Source organism: Camelina sativa, chromosome 17 (assembly GCF_000633955.1).
Source record: "Camelina sativa cultivar DH55 chromosome 17, Cs, whole genome shotgun sequence".
NCBI lineage: Eukaryota > Viridiplantae > Streptophyta > Magnoliopsida > Brassicales > Brassicaceae > Camelina > Camelina sativa.
The window spans coordinates 9,647,164-9,662,529 of NC_025701.1; the positions used below are offsets into that span (position 1 = coordinate 9,647,164).

A 15,366-nucleotide genomic window follows, 5' to 3' on the forward strand; every position below is an offset into this window, starting at 1 on the left:
ATTCCAGTACGACAACGGCATATTTAGGTGCACCGGCTCGTTCTTGATCCGCCTCACGAGGATACATTTACCATCGTTCTCAGTGAAGATCTCCGTTCAAGTAAACAGGTTTCGAATTCTTACCCTTCTTGAGTTTGCTTGAGTGGCAAGTAAATGTTGTTTTCGATAAACTCCATGAATCTCCGGTGTTAATGTCGAACTGATACATCTTTTCGACTGGATTTGAAGGCTTAAGCACTTCGACTATGCAGACAATTTTGAATTTCTGAGTGGTTGGATCGATATGATCAACAGCAAACCCAATGCAAGTTGTTTTACCCGAGTTAGGGTAATCCATGAATCGGAACTTGTTTGTGAGGGGATTAGCCACGCAGGGACGACCACCAATGGAGAGTAGGAGAAGGCCGGAACAAGAACCGAGAATATTAAACACATTCTCTAAGCGCTCATTGAATGACCTAGAATTTCCAAAAGGGTGGAAACAGAGTAAATTGGAGGCATATTTGGAGACGTGAAGCAAACTGGATCCGGTACGGGAATAGTATTCGTTTTTAAAATTTGGGTCCTCTGATACATGCGAGTTGATGGATTTGTTTGTGCATCGCATCTTCACCAAGGATTTGGGATCTAGTTTGAAGAGAATCTCGTCTAGGAGATGCAAAGGTAATCTCCTCATGAGGACTTAGGTTTTTTTTTTCCAGTGTAAATTTATTTATGAGTTCTGTAGGTTATATATAACAACAAAAGCGACATAAAACCCTGACAATATTTTAATCCATCACTATTGAAATTACTTTTTTTTTTGAGGATAAAGGTTATTCAATCTAAAAGATAATGTTTACAAACTATGATAGTAATCACTAGGTCATCGAGTTTGGTAGCTTTACTAAATCTGTGGCCTAATACGAAATCAAAATATGAGAAAGGTCGGAATTTGGAAGCTTGTTTGTACATATTTTGTTTGTCAAAATTAATCCATCTCGTCTAGGAGATGCAAAGGTAATCTTCCTCATGATCACAGAGGATTTAGGGGTTTTTTTTAACAATGCAAATTTAACATTTTATGTGTTCCTCAAGGTGTGCGTTATGTCTAAGTTATATAGAAAACCCTATTTGACAATATTTTTATTTAATATCTCCTTTCATTATTTACTCGTGCCAAAATTAATCCATCACTATTGAAATTACTTTTTTTTTTTTTTTTTTTGAGTAGCTAACCTATATTTTTATTTAACAACATCTCCTTTCCTTATTTATTTGTGCCAAAATTAATCCATCACTACTGAAAGAATTTCTTTACTTTTAAAAGAATGAATTTTAAGAATAATTTAGAAAGCTGTAAAAACCGTTGCGATTAAAATTTTATATTATTTTGTGTCATGGAAAAAAATGAAAATAGTTCAGACAATTCAAACAGACAAATATATATAGATTTCAAAAGATATGAATATTCGAATAAACACAACTCTACAATATACCGTTGCAACTTTACAAAAAAAAAACGTTATAGTGAACAATCACAACTTTTTGTAAAACACACAATTTAAATTTTCTACAGATTTTTTTGGAAATTATCCAAAAAGTACGAATGAAACGGATTGCTATTATATATAAATTATTACTATTTTTGTTTTTGAGGATAAAGGTTATTCAGTCTAAAAATAATGTTTACAAACTATGATAGTAATCACTAGGTCATCGAGTTTGGTAGCTTCCCGAAATCGGTGGCCTAATACGAAATCAAAATATGAGAAAGGTCGGAACATGGAAGATTGTTTGTACTTCTTACTTTGCTGGTTCGTTTGCACGTCGTTAAAGAATATCTTGGAAGGCCTCCATCATCCTTGAACACTAGTACTTTCGTTGCTTCTTTAACATTACTTTAGTTTCTTCCTCTTGAATCGATCTTTTTCTAAGTTGCGCGTTTCCACATTCTCCGATGAGATTCTAACAACCAATCCCATAATGGAGCTTAGAGAGGAGATGCGGTTGTAACCATCAGAAGGCTTCAGCTTCTCATCCAATCCAATCACAGATGAATAGAACGACGGTGTAAACAGATAAAAATCCATGTTTGTACCGCACCACATTGGAATATAACCCATTACTCCCCACTCATTAGCTCTCAAGTCGTACCGAAGAACCACTCCGTAAGGGAAGTCATGATTCTTCTCCCTCAATAGTAAAACCTTTCCGTTGTAAGCCACAACGTCCCAGAAAATGAGTCTCTTTGCCTCCGCCATTACGTTCTTTATCTGCCTCACTAGAACCCACTTGGGATCGGTGAGAATATTCTCGAGGGAGTAAGCGTAAATTACTTCCTTCGTCGGCCATATCAGCGTCAGTTTGTTATCGGCTGCGGCAAACAATATCGGCTGTAAACACGTAACTGATGTGTGTTCCTCTATTACCAATGCAATTAGACGATCACAATCACTATTACTTCCTCCGCTTATTTTTTTTTGTCCTCTTTGCAGCAAAGGGTTTCTCGAAGAATATTTGGAAAAAATATACTCAGCTACACGAAGTATTGTTCAATACATGGCCACACATCCTAACTTTAAAAATGTATTACCAACGACACGAAATATATATATTGCATGACCACATATACCAACTATATGATGACATGTGCTCAACATCACAACCTTCTTATTCCGGTACATCGTTCATCAGAATCCGGTGTTGACTAATATTGACCGGCGTTGACCCATGTTGACCAATAAAAATATGCAATTTTTTTTGTTTCTAACATTAGAAACCAAAAAAAAAATCATTATATTATTTAGGAATCATTTATAGTGTTTTATAATTTAAAATATATATGGATCCAAAGTAAAGATATATTGTATATATATTCCATTAATTTAGTCTTATAATAGTTACCTTTTTCAATTTCAAAACTTAACAAAAATTGAAATAAAAATCATTTATAAGATATTAAAAAGTAAATTCAAACCAGATAATCTTGTTATAATAAATCAAATAAGAAAACTACTTATTTTAACTTTATTAATTTAAAACATCAAATTCTTACTTAATATCTCTAAATATAAAATTGATATTATTTAATATTCTCAACCAAAAAAAAATATTTCTACAACAAAAACACTTAGAACCAAACCCAATACATATCAAAATCATTAGTTTAGATTAACTATTACTTTAGATTTAAAATAATTATTAACTATTAGTTTAGATTTAAAATTAAAATTACTAATTATAAGAATGAATACATTAAATATGTAAACAAAATATTTAGTTATATATAAAAAAAAATTATATTAACTATTTGATATAGCAATTTATGTTTTTGGTTTTTAATATTATACATAAAAAATAGAATATATTTTTTTGTCAATATTGGTCAATGCTGGAGTCAGTTAACCGGTGTACCGGAATTGTATGTTTATGGTGTTAACCACATGCCGTCATATAGTTCATGCATGTGATCATGCAATACATCTACTTCGTGTAGTTGAGAGTACAATATTATACTTGGTATGTGTGATCATGCGTTCTCGCATACTTCGTGTAGCTAGCAATCTTTTTTCCTATATATAAATATACCCAAACCATTCTTTAGATGTCGGATCCAATCTCATCTCGCAATCAATAGAGCCACAGTCTACTACTCAGCAACAGCCTGATGCTTATGATCTGGTTAGAATTATTCATAACCATCTCCTCCAACTAATCACCTTTCAAACAAATTGATCAAAACCGGTGAGTTTTTTTCACTAAACGACAATGATGCTTTCAGAAACTTATGAATGCCAATAAAACATATACATAATATTTATAATAAATTAAGAGGCGGCTAGGTTTCATAAAATATAGCAAATTAACAATAATACATTACAATTTAAATAGAAATATGACATTATTATACGATATTAACCAATTTAACTGTTTAGATTTAGAAAATATACATATCAATTGATTTATGGTATTTTTGGAAAAATAGCCAAAATTATGTTCTAGAGATTTAACATCTAAAAAATAGAAATTTTTTCGGTTCTTTTATTTCTATTTTTATATTATTACCAAAAAAAACTTAATATAGAAACTATTATAGTGACAAAAACGTTAATTAGTGAGATGTCTAATTCCTATTGGTCGATTAAAATCTTAGGTGGACGATTTAAGTTTATTTCCATATTTTCTTAAGTAACTTAATTTAAAAATATTTGAAAATTTTAAAAATGTTAATTAGTGACATGGCTAATCCCTATTGGATGTTTAAAATTAGAGGTGGACACATTTATTTAGTATAATTTAAAAGACAATGTTTACAAATTAACTAGTAGTCACTATGTCATCGAGTTTGGTAGCTTACTACGAAATCAAAATATGAGAATTTAGAATCGGAGAAAGGTTGCAAGCACGTTTATACATATTCCTCACGTGACTCGTACGACTTTGTCCACTTCTTCCTTTGCCGGGTTGTTTGCACGTCAAAGAAGATCTTGGAAGGCATCCATCATCCTTGAACATTAGTAATTTCGTTGCTTCTTTAACATTAGTTTAGTTTCTTCCTCTTCAATCGATCTTTTCCTAAGTTGCGTTTCCACTTTCTCCGATGAGATTCCAACAACCAATCCCATAATCGAGCTTAGAGAGGAGATGCGGTTGTAACCATCACAAGGCTTCAGCTTCTCATCCAATCCAACCACATATGGATAGACCGACGGTGTATACAGATAAAAGTCCATGTTTGTACAGCACCACAATGGAATGTAACCCATTACTCCCCACTCACTAGCTCTCAAGTCGTACCGATGAACCACTCCGTCAAAGAAATCCTGATTCTTCTCCCTCAACATTAAAACCTTTCCGTCGTATGCCACAACGTCCCAGAAAATGAGTCTCTTTGCCTCCGCCATTACGTTCCTCATCCGCCTCACTAGAACCCACTTGGGATCGGTGAGAATATTCTCGAGGGAGTAAACGTAAATTACTTCCTTCGTCGGCCATATCAGTGTCAGTTTGTTATCGGCGGCGGCAAACAATGTTTTCACGCTCAGTTCTTGGGGAAATCTTATTGGAATCAGCCGTGCCTTCTCTGTTTCGAGGTTGAAAGCCAAGATGCTTCCGTCGTTTCTCAACCAGTGAAGAGATCCGTTAACGTAGACAGGTCTCATACGCTTATCGAAATTGCTTGAGCGGCAAGTAACTGTGGTTTTTGACAGTCTCCATGATGAAACTCCCTTGTTAATCTCAAATTGATACATTGTTTCTTCTGGATGAGCCTCAATACCTTTTACGCAGACAATTTTGAATCTCTGAGTTCTCCGATCAATCTGATCAACAGCGAAACCTATGTACTTCGTTTGTTCCCAATCAATAGCTTCACCACTCTCAGTTATCCTAGGGAAAAGATTTGACTTAGAGTGATCCAGGAACCGAAACTTCCTAGTGTAAGGATTTGCGACGCAGAGACCTTGGCCGAAGAGTAAGAGAAGGCCAGAGCAACAGCCTAGAATCTGGAATCTCAACTTTAGGGTTTCTTGGGCTCTCGGTGACGTAGAACCGAGGAATGGGAAGTAGTGGACCAATCTAGAGCCCTCGGCAGTGATGTGAAACAAACTGGATCCTACCCGAGAATTGTATTCATATTTAAAATACGAGTCTTCGGATAGATGTGAGCGGAAAGATTTATCTGTGCATTGCATCTTCGCAAGAGTTTTGAGATCCAGACTGAAGAGAATCTTGTCGACGAGATGCCAAGGTAATCGATCCATCGGAGAAGGAACAAATTTTACAGAGCTGTTGCTTCGCCTTTTCAGGTATGATTGTGTATGGTTAATACTTCTGATTTGGTGCTTCTGATACTCTAATAATATATATCTTGGATCACCGTTCCGATGAGCATCCGCAATATTATGGACGGCAGCTTCAACTGAGTTCTTCAGTTGGAGATTAGGGTAAACGAGTGCCGGTTTGATTCTGGTTCGTGATTAAATCCGGGTCAATTTTGATTTACAGTTTTTACTTGGTTTGATGTATGTGGTTTAGGCCCTTTGAGGATTGTAATGGACCTAAATCCGGAAATAGCCCATTGGACTTTTATTTATAAAATTGAATACCATTTAAAAAATAATAATAATAATATATATCTTATTATATAAAGTTGGATTTTGAAAGTTAGTCACTAATAAGATTTTGACATGTGTCAAGCTTATATCAATTTGATATTACGATATGTGTAAAAGTTAATATTTAATAGGAGAGATTTGAGATTACAATAAAAAAAACAAAATATTCTATTTTAAACAATATTAATAATGTAAAAAGATAGTTATAAAAAATAAAAAAAAATAAAAGTTTTTTTTATAATTATAAAGAGATTGTATATATATATATACATTTCATAAATTTCGAAATTATAACATTATTTACTTATTTTTAATTTTAAGTTATTAAATCTAGAAAAAAATAGAACTGGTGATTAAGGAAAATATACAGTTAATTGTATATTCTAAATTTTGTAAATACTCACTTCAATATAAACATAGATCGTCTCATATTTTTTATCTAACAAAATAATTTATTCAAAAATATTTCTTTCAACTTTGTTCTATTGGTAAAACATTTTTAATGGAAAGGTAAATATTTTTTATTTTTTAAACCAAAATTTTTTTCTACTTTCCCTTTTTCAGATTGGAATAGGTAAGACCTAAGATTAATATGTTGACCTAAAAAAAAATTACTATATGCATCTTTTTTTTCTAATACTGTATTTTAAAATTTAATGTAGTATTTTTAGATTTTTTATTTAATTTATCTTTTTGAATTATTTAAGATCCAAATATTATCGTGCTTATAATTTTCTATTATTTCTTTATTTATGTCAAATTTATTTTCTTCTAATTTCTCAACCTTGATTGGTTGTTCATAGACCTTTTTTTGTGCAAACATAACTTTTACCATTCATTCAATCCTAAAAAGAGAAGGAGTAGAAGTTCATCAATTTAATGTATAGATATAATAGGCTAATCAAACACAAGCTTACAACAAACATAGATAGATAGATTGAAAAAACATAAATAATTGTTGATAGATCCATAGAGTTGGGAGACTATGACACCCTGGTTTGTAGATAGGTTTAAAAGAATTGATTTGATCACCTATGTCACCAAAATGCACTTATCTTTTCGATCAAGGGTCCTGAGAGAACTCCAGAGTTAAGCGTGCTTGAGCTGCAGTAGTTTCAATATGGGTGACTTTTCGGGAAGTGATTGTCAGAACTATGCGAGTGAGGACAAAACACAGGGAAAGATCATATAGTGATTTGTTGGGTCGGTAAACAAGTCTTTAAAGCCTCCCGGATGTAACAAATTGACCGTCGAATATGGGTGAGCCAGGAGTAGACGTGGCGCCCATTGAGGAAGGTGACCCATGGACTAGGAGTGGACATGGGGCTCATTAAGAAAGGTGGCAGTCGGGGCGTTCCAAATTAAGACAAATGCTACATCATGGTTTGTCAAAAACACTTCCACGAATAAATGAAAAAATTAATATTAGTTACTATCAAAAGATTTTGTGACGTTAGAAAATGGTCTTTAGTTTCATTGGTTGTCGGAGCAAGCCATTTTGAGATAGCTAAAAGACGTGAACATGTTCTCTCTACACATGAGGAGGGCAGAGCCGAGTTTCTCTCTATGGTGGAGGAGGTTGGACGCAAGGTTATCTCCCCAAAAGATGAAGGTGGATGAGGTTGGATGCAAGATTATCTAGGGGAAGAAGGTGGAGCCAATGTGCAATAAATTTTAATATATTTTTGTTAATTTAATTTCATTTACAAAACTTTAAACCCGCATATCCGATGGTTCCTTATCTAGTAGACAAGATAAAGCATGGTTTACTATTTAGCAGGAAAAGGAAAAAGTTACAATTCCCTTTTTTTTTTTTTTTTTATTAAAAAGTTTTAACAGTTTTTACAAGAAAGTAAAGTTTCCCAATACCGGTTAAGAGTCATTCTCGAACATTTTCGATGGAGTTCAAAAATATATTAACCTTTTTCAGTAAAAAGGGGGAAAAAACAAAAAGAATTATACTGTTTGTACCACTTCAAAGCTCAAACTAATAATGGACTACTCCACAAGCTCAAAGACGAAGCGTACCAATTTCTCAAATGCATTGTTGTTGGCTATGATTAGATTTGTATGTTCTAGTTTGGTAAAGGGACTACCAATTCGGTCTTTTGTTAGCATTTTTTTGGTAATTTTTTGGTCCGCGTGCTCTCGCTTGAGCAAAAGCTGTTCCAAATAGCCAAACCAGCAAATCATGGATTATATATGGTCTTTCCCTAGGGAGCGCGTGTTCTCCTCAGGCGAAGAACTTCAAATTTACATCACCGGACAAGATTGCCAGCATCTTCACAAGGACTTGATACTTTCTTATGGAAATCAGGCAATGACACTTCCACACTGTAACTCCAACAACACTTGACAGCTCCTTCGTGATCCTCCCTACAGTTCGTTGAATTATATGATACTAGGAATAGGCTCGCGCGATGCGCGAGATATATTTCATTTTTTTAATTATAATATATATTAAATTTAGAAATATATTTTTGAAATAGACTTTTTAAGAAAAGTTTATTTTTAAAATGTTTAATATGTGTTCCTTTAGATGTATGATTCTTAAACAAAACATATTAGAAATATTTTTGATTAAAATAATTAAATCCTTCAAAGTTTTGTTCTTTTGGATTTTATTGTTTAGTGATAATTTATTAGGTTCTTAGAGGATCTCCAGTCCCACTCTATTTTAAAGTCAATACTTTATTATAGAGTAATATTTGCTTCAGCTCTATTCTATATCTTACTCTAAAGTAGAGTAAATGGTAGGCTTACACTAACTCTATTTTAAACTCAAAAATGGAATGATACATTGAAAAATAACTATGTTCTATCTTAGAGTAAAAAATAGAATATATATTGGAGATAGTCTTACCACAAATGAATGTGTAGAGACCATATATAAGACATTCAAAATGAAAATTTAGTATTGAAAATACTTTACAAATATTACCAGATACATCTCATCTTTCCCTACATCTTTTCGAAAGCTTTAATATATGGATGCGATCAAAACTTATATGATGATTTGCTAGATCTCTATAACCAGAAAATTATTGTGAAACTCAGTAATCATGAAAATAAATAAATAAAAATTACGTTTTAGTCTCAATCGTAAAGAAAACCTATTGATAAATATTGATCTTTTTGCTTTTACAACTATATATATTCTAGTTTATCAATCTTAATATTTGATTTTCTTTTTAACTCCACAATATGTTGCTATAGTTTGATTATCTTCAATTAGCCTCCTAACAAATTGCTTTTGAATTAGAAACCCTATATGAATGTTGAAAATGTGTTATACTTTTATGATGATGGGTTATTTCTCGGTCCTTAACTATATTCTTATCCATTATGTTCTTTCAATTCTCAAAAAGTGAACTCTCCAACCAATCGATAAACTAAACTTCTGAAACCTGAATTTTCTATTATACTAATGAGATTATGAATCTAGCCAATATGTTTTACATAGAGGAATTACCAATGATTATTTTGAATGATTAATAAGTGTATTCCCGATTTACCATATGCTCTAGTGTTTACTCTCTAATCTCTTAATTACCCTTAATATAATTTTTTTGGAATAATGCATATTAAATATGGCTCATGTTATTAAACTTTTTGAAATATCTTAGACTATATCTCGCATTAAATTATGAATAAAATTCATGAAAAAGTGTGTTTCAAATTTAATACTTTTTTAGATTCGAGATATTATCTCTATTTGCTAATCATTTAAAAATAAATAGTATAATTACCTTTAAATTAAATTTGGAAACTATTGTTTTCTGTTATTTCACGGGGTGATTAAGCAATTATATTATGATACCATTATGTTATTTTATTTTCTTTTAGTACATACATTTTACAAATTGTCAACCAGTAACTTATAGAATATTAAATACAATAATTTTATATGAGTTTGTCTTTAATACAATATATGTGATTATTGAATACAATGTAATTTTTAAAATATATTAGAACATATTCTGTATTTTTAAATTAGTCTATCATAAATTAATTTGGTTTCAGTTTTTACTTTAAAGTATAAAAACATTTTTGGTTTTAGTTGGTTTGATCAATAGTTTTATTTTTAGGTTATATGATATATGCTTTCATTAGGAAATATATTATATGTTTAAACATAAAGTTGGTAGAAACATATTTTTAAGCATATATTATATGTTTAAACTGAAAGTTGATAGAAACATATTTTTGTAACAATGTTAAAAAAAAACTTTTAAGCAAACTATACACAATATAAAACAAAAATGAAGTATATTAAAAAAATTAATTTTAAATTAGTAAGAAAGACATGTGTCACAAATATAGAGCGCCAAGTGTCGCATTGGCAGATAAAGTTAGAAAAAACCTTCTCATACTTTATATAAGATGGTTCAAGAAGGCAAAACCACGGTTCAATTTATTCAGTTCAATTTTCTCAATATATATCCTAAAAGAAGAACAATAAACAAGCATACAGTAATGATGGTGGGTAACTTGATATGAAACTTGATATGAACCAGCCGTGCTTGCTCTGTTTCTGGATTGAAAGCTAAAATGCTTCCGTCATTTCTGAGCCAGTGAAGAGATCCGTCCAAGTAAAGCGGTTTCTTATCCGCCATTAGTTTGCTTGCGCTGCAAGTAATAGTTGTCTTCGACAGTCTCCAACAAGAAGCCCCTGTGCTGATCTCGAACTGATACACTGTTTCGTCAGGATTCGAAGCGGCCTTAGTATCTTCTTTTATGATAACAACTTTGAATCTCTGAGTTGTTTGGTCAATTTGATCAACCGCAAACCCGATGCGGTTCAGTTCCTTCGATCCGAGAATAAAGCTTACATCTTCCCTTCTGTCAGCACGAGAAAGAAACTTCGATTTAGAGTGATCAAGGAATCGATACCTCTTTGTGAGCGGGTTGATGACACAGAGACCATCCATTAAGAGTAGGAGGAGGCCAGAACAAATTGAGAGAACCCGAGTCTTGACATCTAAGGGATCTTGGTTGCGGAATAACATAGAACCGCGAAAAGGGTAGCAGAAGAGGAGGGTTGAGCCAATGCTAGAGATGTGAAGCAAACCGGTTCCGACACGAGACATGTATTCGGATCTGAAGATATCATCGGATATGTAAGAGTTGATATATCGACCCGTGCATTGCATCATTGCCAGAGATTTCGGATCCAATCTGAAGAGAATCTGGTCGAGGAGATTATAAGGTAAGGCCTCCATGGTCGAATTCTATAGGGAGGACACAAAAAAAAAATGAGTGAGTGCAAGAAATCAGGGTTTTTGATTACTTAATTTGTTTGTTTCGAAAAAAAATGAAATATTTATGATTTTTTTTTTCCTTTTTTAACAAAATGAGTCAATGACATGTATAAGTGAGGGTTATTGGTTTAAGATTTGAATAGAGTTTTAAAGATTTTAAATGTTATGTAGAATCTGTTGTTATTAGATCAAGATTTTGTTAAACTCTGTTAAAGTTTAGTATTATTAGTTTGTGATTTGTAAAAAGTCATTTAAAATCTTAACAAATCTTGGTTATTGGATTCAGACTTTTATAAAGTCTTTAAAAGTTTTGTGTTATTCAATTAAAACAAAAGAATCTAGAATTGTTAATGAGTTCAATTATTATGTTATTGGTTCATGATTTTAGACACTTTCTTTACAAAATAAAGTCATGGAAAGTATCATAAAAATACAGGAATTGTTTGGAAGACTTTACTAGATTTTAAAAAACTAATCAACAAAACTCTCTAACAATCTTAACCAATCTTTCACTTATTCATTTTTAATGATTTTGTTGAACTCTTCAAAAATCTTCATAAATCTCAAACCAATACCACCTCCTTTTCTGACTACAAAACCGGAAAGGCCTACGTTCATTCATTAACATTTTCAAACTTTGTTTTTGTCAAACATTTTCAAACTTAAAAGTATACTCAGAATTTATATAAATTCTTGGAATTCAAATAGATTAGATATTGTAATAAAGTTATAAAAACCGGTATCCATATAAAAATCATTGGAAACTAACCAGCTAGTTCTGTGCTTACTAAAAAGTTCAAAAGATCAAAGACTATTTTAAACTTTTCAAAAAAAATATGCTTAGATAAGAAGGATCATTAAATATGTATTAATAACCCAAAGATTCAAGTGAAGGTCTTAAGGAAGTAGAGTAAAGTGTCTGTAGACGATGCTACAATTCAACTAATTATGTGTGATGTATTTTTAAGTATATAGAGATTATCAACACAGTACAATTTCTCTAGATTTTAATTAGCAACTTTTGTTTCACTAATTGTTTTTTGTTCATTTGATATAGTTGGACAAGATTGAAACAACGATTACTGAAGATCTGTTCGAAACTTTCAGATAATCAAATTGATGAAAATGATTGGAAAATATTTTCAAGTTTTTATGTCTGTTACAATGATAGACGTCTTAAGCACACTGATTGTGATTACATGATCATGTTCACCAATGAAACTATCGTTGAGAATTCAGCAGTGATTTCCAATAATCACTTTTTGATTTCAAAAGGCTTGATAGAGTTAGGATATCATGCTATGAGAATTCTCCCATTAGGTAATTAGTTTTTATACATAATCGTTTTTGTACATTCTTATATTTTATTCACTTTGTGTAATTAATAATCTAATAAAAATATTTATTTTTTAATCAGCCATAATGGGTGAAGTCGTGAATGTCGAACCTCTCATTCATGTACATGATCCAAATGTGGAGGTTTCACAAGAGATGATTAGGATCTTGAGGTTTTCTCTGAGAGATTTGAGGTTTGTTAACATTCCCACTGAATTTGCGAATATATATTTCAAGATGTGCTTAAATTAATTACATACTGAAGGCATGTTTTGTGTAAACTATAGTGGTCTTCATATACAGTGTATGACATATAATGACTTGGCTGATTTCTTTACCAACAATTGGTTCGCAACAGGATGCTATCATGTTGTTGCAGTTCTGCAGTTTTGGCATGTCAAATACCAAAGTGGAGGTATTTTAATATAACTTTATGATTAATGTTATGGTACATTAGTATTTAGAGGAATATTTTATGGTAAATCAGCCGAATGTTTATAATACAAGTTCTATCGTTATAGCACATTAGTATTTAGAGGTATATTTGATGGTAAACGCCGAATGTTTATAAAACCATTGTAATCTTTTAAGTTTTATATACATATTATTTTAATATGTGAAAGAATGGAATTGTATTCTACACCATGGGTTTCAGAGATTCATTTTGATCCACCAGTTGCAAAGGTCGGAGATTTGAAGAGGTGGTAACACCTATAATTTCATTATTGATATATATGACAAAAAAAAATGAAAGAAAAACTGACTAACGTTGTCCAAAACTATTATGCATGCTTGAGTACAACCAAGGTTCTAAAGATGGCGGAAGTGATTAAGAGAAGTTTAGTTTTTAACATTCAATAAGACACATTGTGTGTCCTCCTGTTTAAGTTTTAAGATTTGAAGGTTTAAGTTTTTATTTCAAGATTTTAGTTTGCATTTCAAGGTTTGTGTTGTGAGAGATATTTTGTTTTATTTGAAGTGATTTATGGATTTCAGATTTCTTCTGTTTAAAGTTAATTTACTTTAAGAACACTAACCTAATAAACATGCTTATGAACACAAACAAGAACACAACTGAATTAACCATAAACAATAAGAAAAGTGACTCGAATATAGATTACAACTTACGTTTTTGATAGCAGTAGGTTGCATATATCCACGTTAGTAGTCAAAGCACCAAAAAGACATATTATTTTCTGCAAATGTATACATGTTTAAAAGGATCATATAATATGCAACCAAAAGAGACATAGTTGCGAAGGTAAATTTGTATATATTATAATTATATAATAAGAGAACTACGATTTAATCAAGCTGTAGGGATTGAATTTATAATTTCACAACGGTTCATAATCGTGAAAATTAAGAATCTCACAGATTTCAAATTGAAAATTTTAAACATTTTAAATTGAAAAAATTTAAACGATAGCTATAGATTGTAGGAACAATTAGTACTGAACAACTTTAAACAATTTATATTTTATTACATGGGTAAGAATCTAACTAAAGCTAATTACCGATTATGAAAATTCTATAAACTGACCTCTATCTTAAATCTCAACTGGTTTCTCTCCTAATCCAGCATCAACGGATTGCTTCACTTGCATCAATGATGTCTGATTTTTCGGAAAACAAATCAGAGATTTGAAAACTGAAAGAATTTGTTGTTATCGCAGTGAGCAGACGAAGAGATCGAGTTTCATCGTTTTTGGATTCGGCGATTGAAGAAAAAAATAGATATATATATATAAATATATATATAATCATTTAGGGTTTTCGACTGTGTGCCGTGGACTGGGCCATTTACATTGGATCTTAGTCGATATTAATTGTAGTGTATTCTCTAACTTGATAATTTGCTTAATGGATTGTGGATGGGCCATTAAAAGTTATTTGGGATCACAAAGAAAGCATATAATTATTCACTTTTACATTACATTGCTAATTTAATTAATAGGGATGTTCTACTTTGGGTAAAAAATTTGGTTATGATGACAATAATACTAATTAACCCCTTACACTTAATTACATTACATGCTAATTCTAAATTATATATAGTCCAACATATGTACTTTATCTCTATGTTTTAAAAATAAACCAATTAATATTATAATATGATTCAAATTACACTATATTATTTAAAATCCCAAATTGTTGTAATCATATAACTCAAAACAAAATATTATTCCCCCGCACCACCAGCGTAGGTCATTATCTAGTTAAACATGTATTGCTATACCAGAGAGAAATAAAAATATACAGTATATATAATTTGTCGCTAAATAACTATTGTATAACCTCTTCATTAACCAAAAAAATTAGTATGTTGATCACCTTGATACGAAATTTGTCTAGTTAACTCTTATCTTTTGTTTATTCCCTCCACGTCTGTGAAACTTGAAAGAAGACTCAATCCATCATCATATTCATATTCAAGCTTGTTAGCTAGCCTTTCCAACTATAGTTACTTTGCGCACTTAAATAAAATTAAAACACACAAATTAAAAATTAGTACAAAAGACAAAGGAAAACATAACTCTTAATTTTTTTAATTTTTTTCGTCTTTTTTATCAATCATCACTTGAACTCTTTAAAAAAAAAAAAAAAAAAAAAAAAAAAAAAAAAAAAAAAAAAAAAAAAAAAAAAAAAAAAAAAAAAAAAAAAAAAAAAAA

The 15,366-nt window shown here is 31.2% G+C and overlaps 2 protein-coding genes across 2 annotated transcripts; both read right to left on the reverse strand.

The window, feature by feature from the left end:
• On the reverse strand, positions 80-687 carry LOC104759315 (putative F-box/kelch-repeat protein At1g20790). Its single transcript, XM_010482261.2, has one exon. The coding sequence runs from the start codon at positions 674-676 to the stop codon at positions 80-82; it is 597 nt and encodes a 198-aa protein (XP_010480563.1). The 5' UTR covers positions 677-687.
• LOC104759030 (putative F-box protein At1g20800) lies at positions 4,497-14,396 on the reverse strand. The gene is made up of 5 exons (XM_019238878.1): positions 14,238-14,396; positions 13,823-13,890; positions 10,992-11,329; positions 10,622-10,727; positions 4,497-5,060 (listed from the first exon to the last, which is right to left on the reverse strand). The coding sequence occupies exons 2-5, from the start codon at positions 13,844-13,846 to the stop codon at positions 4,497-4,499; spliced, it is 1,032 nt and encodes a 343-aa protein (XP_019094423.1). The 5' UTR covers positions 13,847-13,890; positions 14,238-14,396.

What these genes read in the sequence shown, in the direction of transcription:
- LOC104759030 (XM_019238878.1), bottom strand. Translation starts at nt 13,846, where the DNA reads ATGCAACCTACTGCTATCAAAAAC. An exon ending in AACCTACTGCTATCAAAAAC is followed by an intron (nt 11,330 to 13,822) that starts GTAAGTTGTAAT and finishes TCCTCCCTATAG; the next exon opens with AATTCGACCATGGAGGCCTT. An exon ending in TCAATCCAGAAACAGAGCAA is followed by an intron (nt 5,061 to 10,621) that starts GCACGGCTGGTT and finishes GAAACAGAGAAG; the next exon opens with GCACGGCTGATTCCAATAAG.
- LOC104759315 (XM_010482261.2), bottom strand. Translation starts at nt 676, where the DNA reads ATGAGGAGATTACCTTTGCATCTCCTAGACGAGATTCTCTTCAAACTA.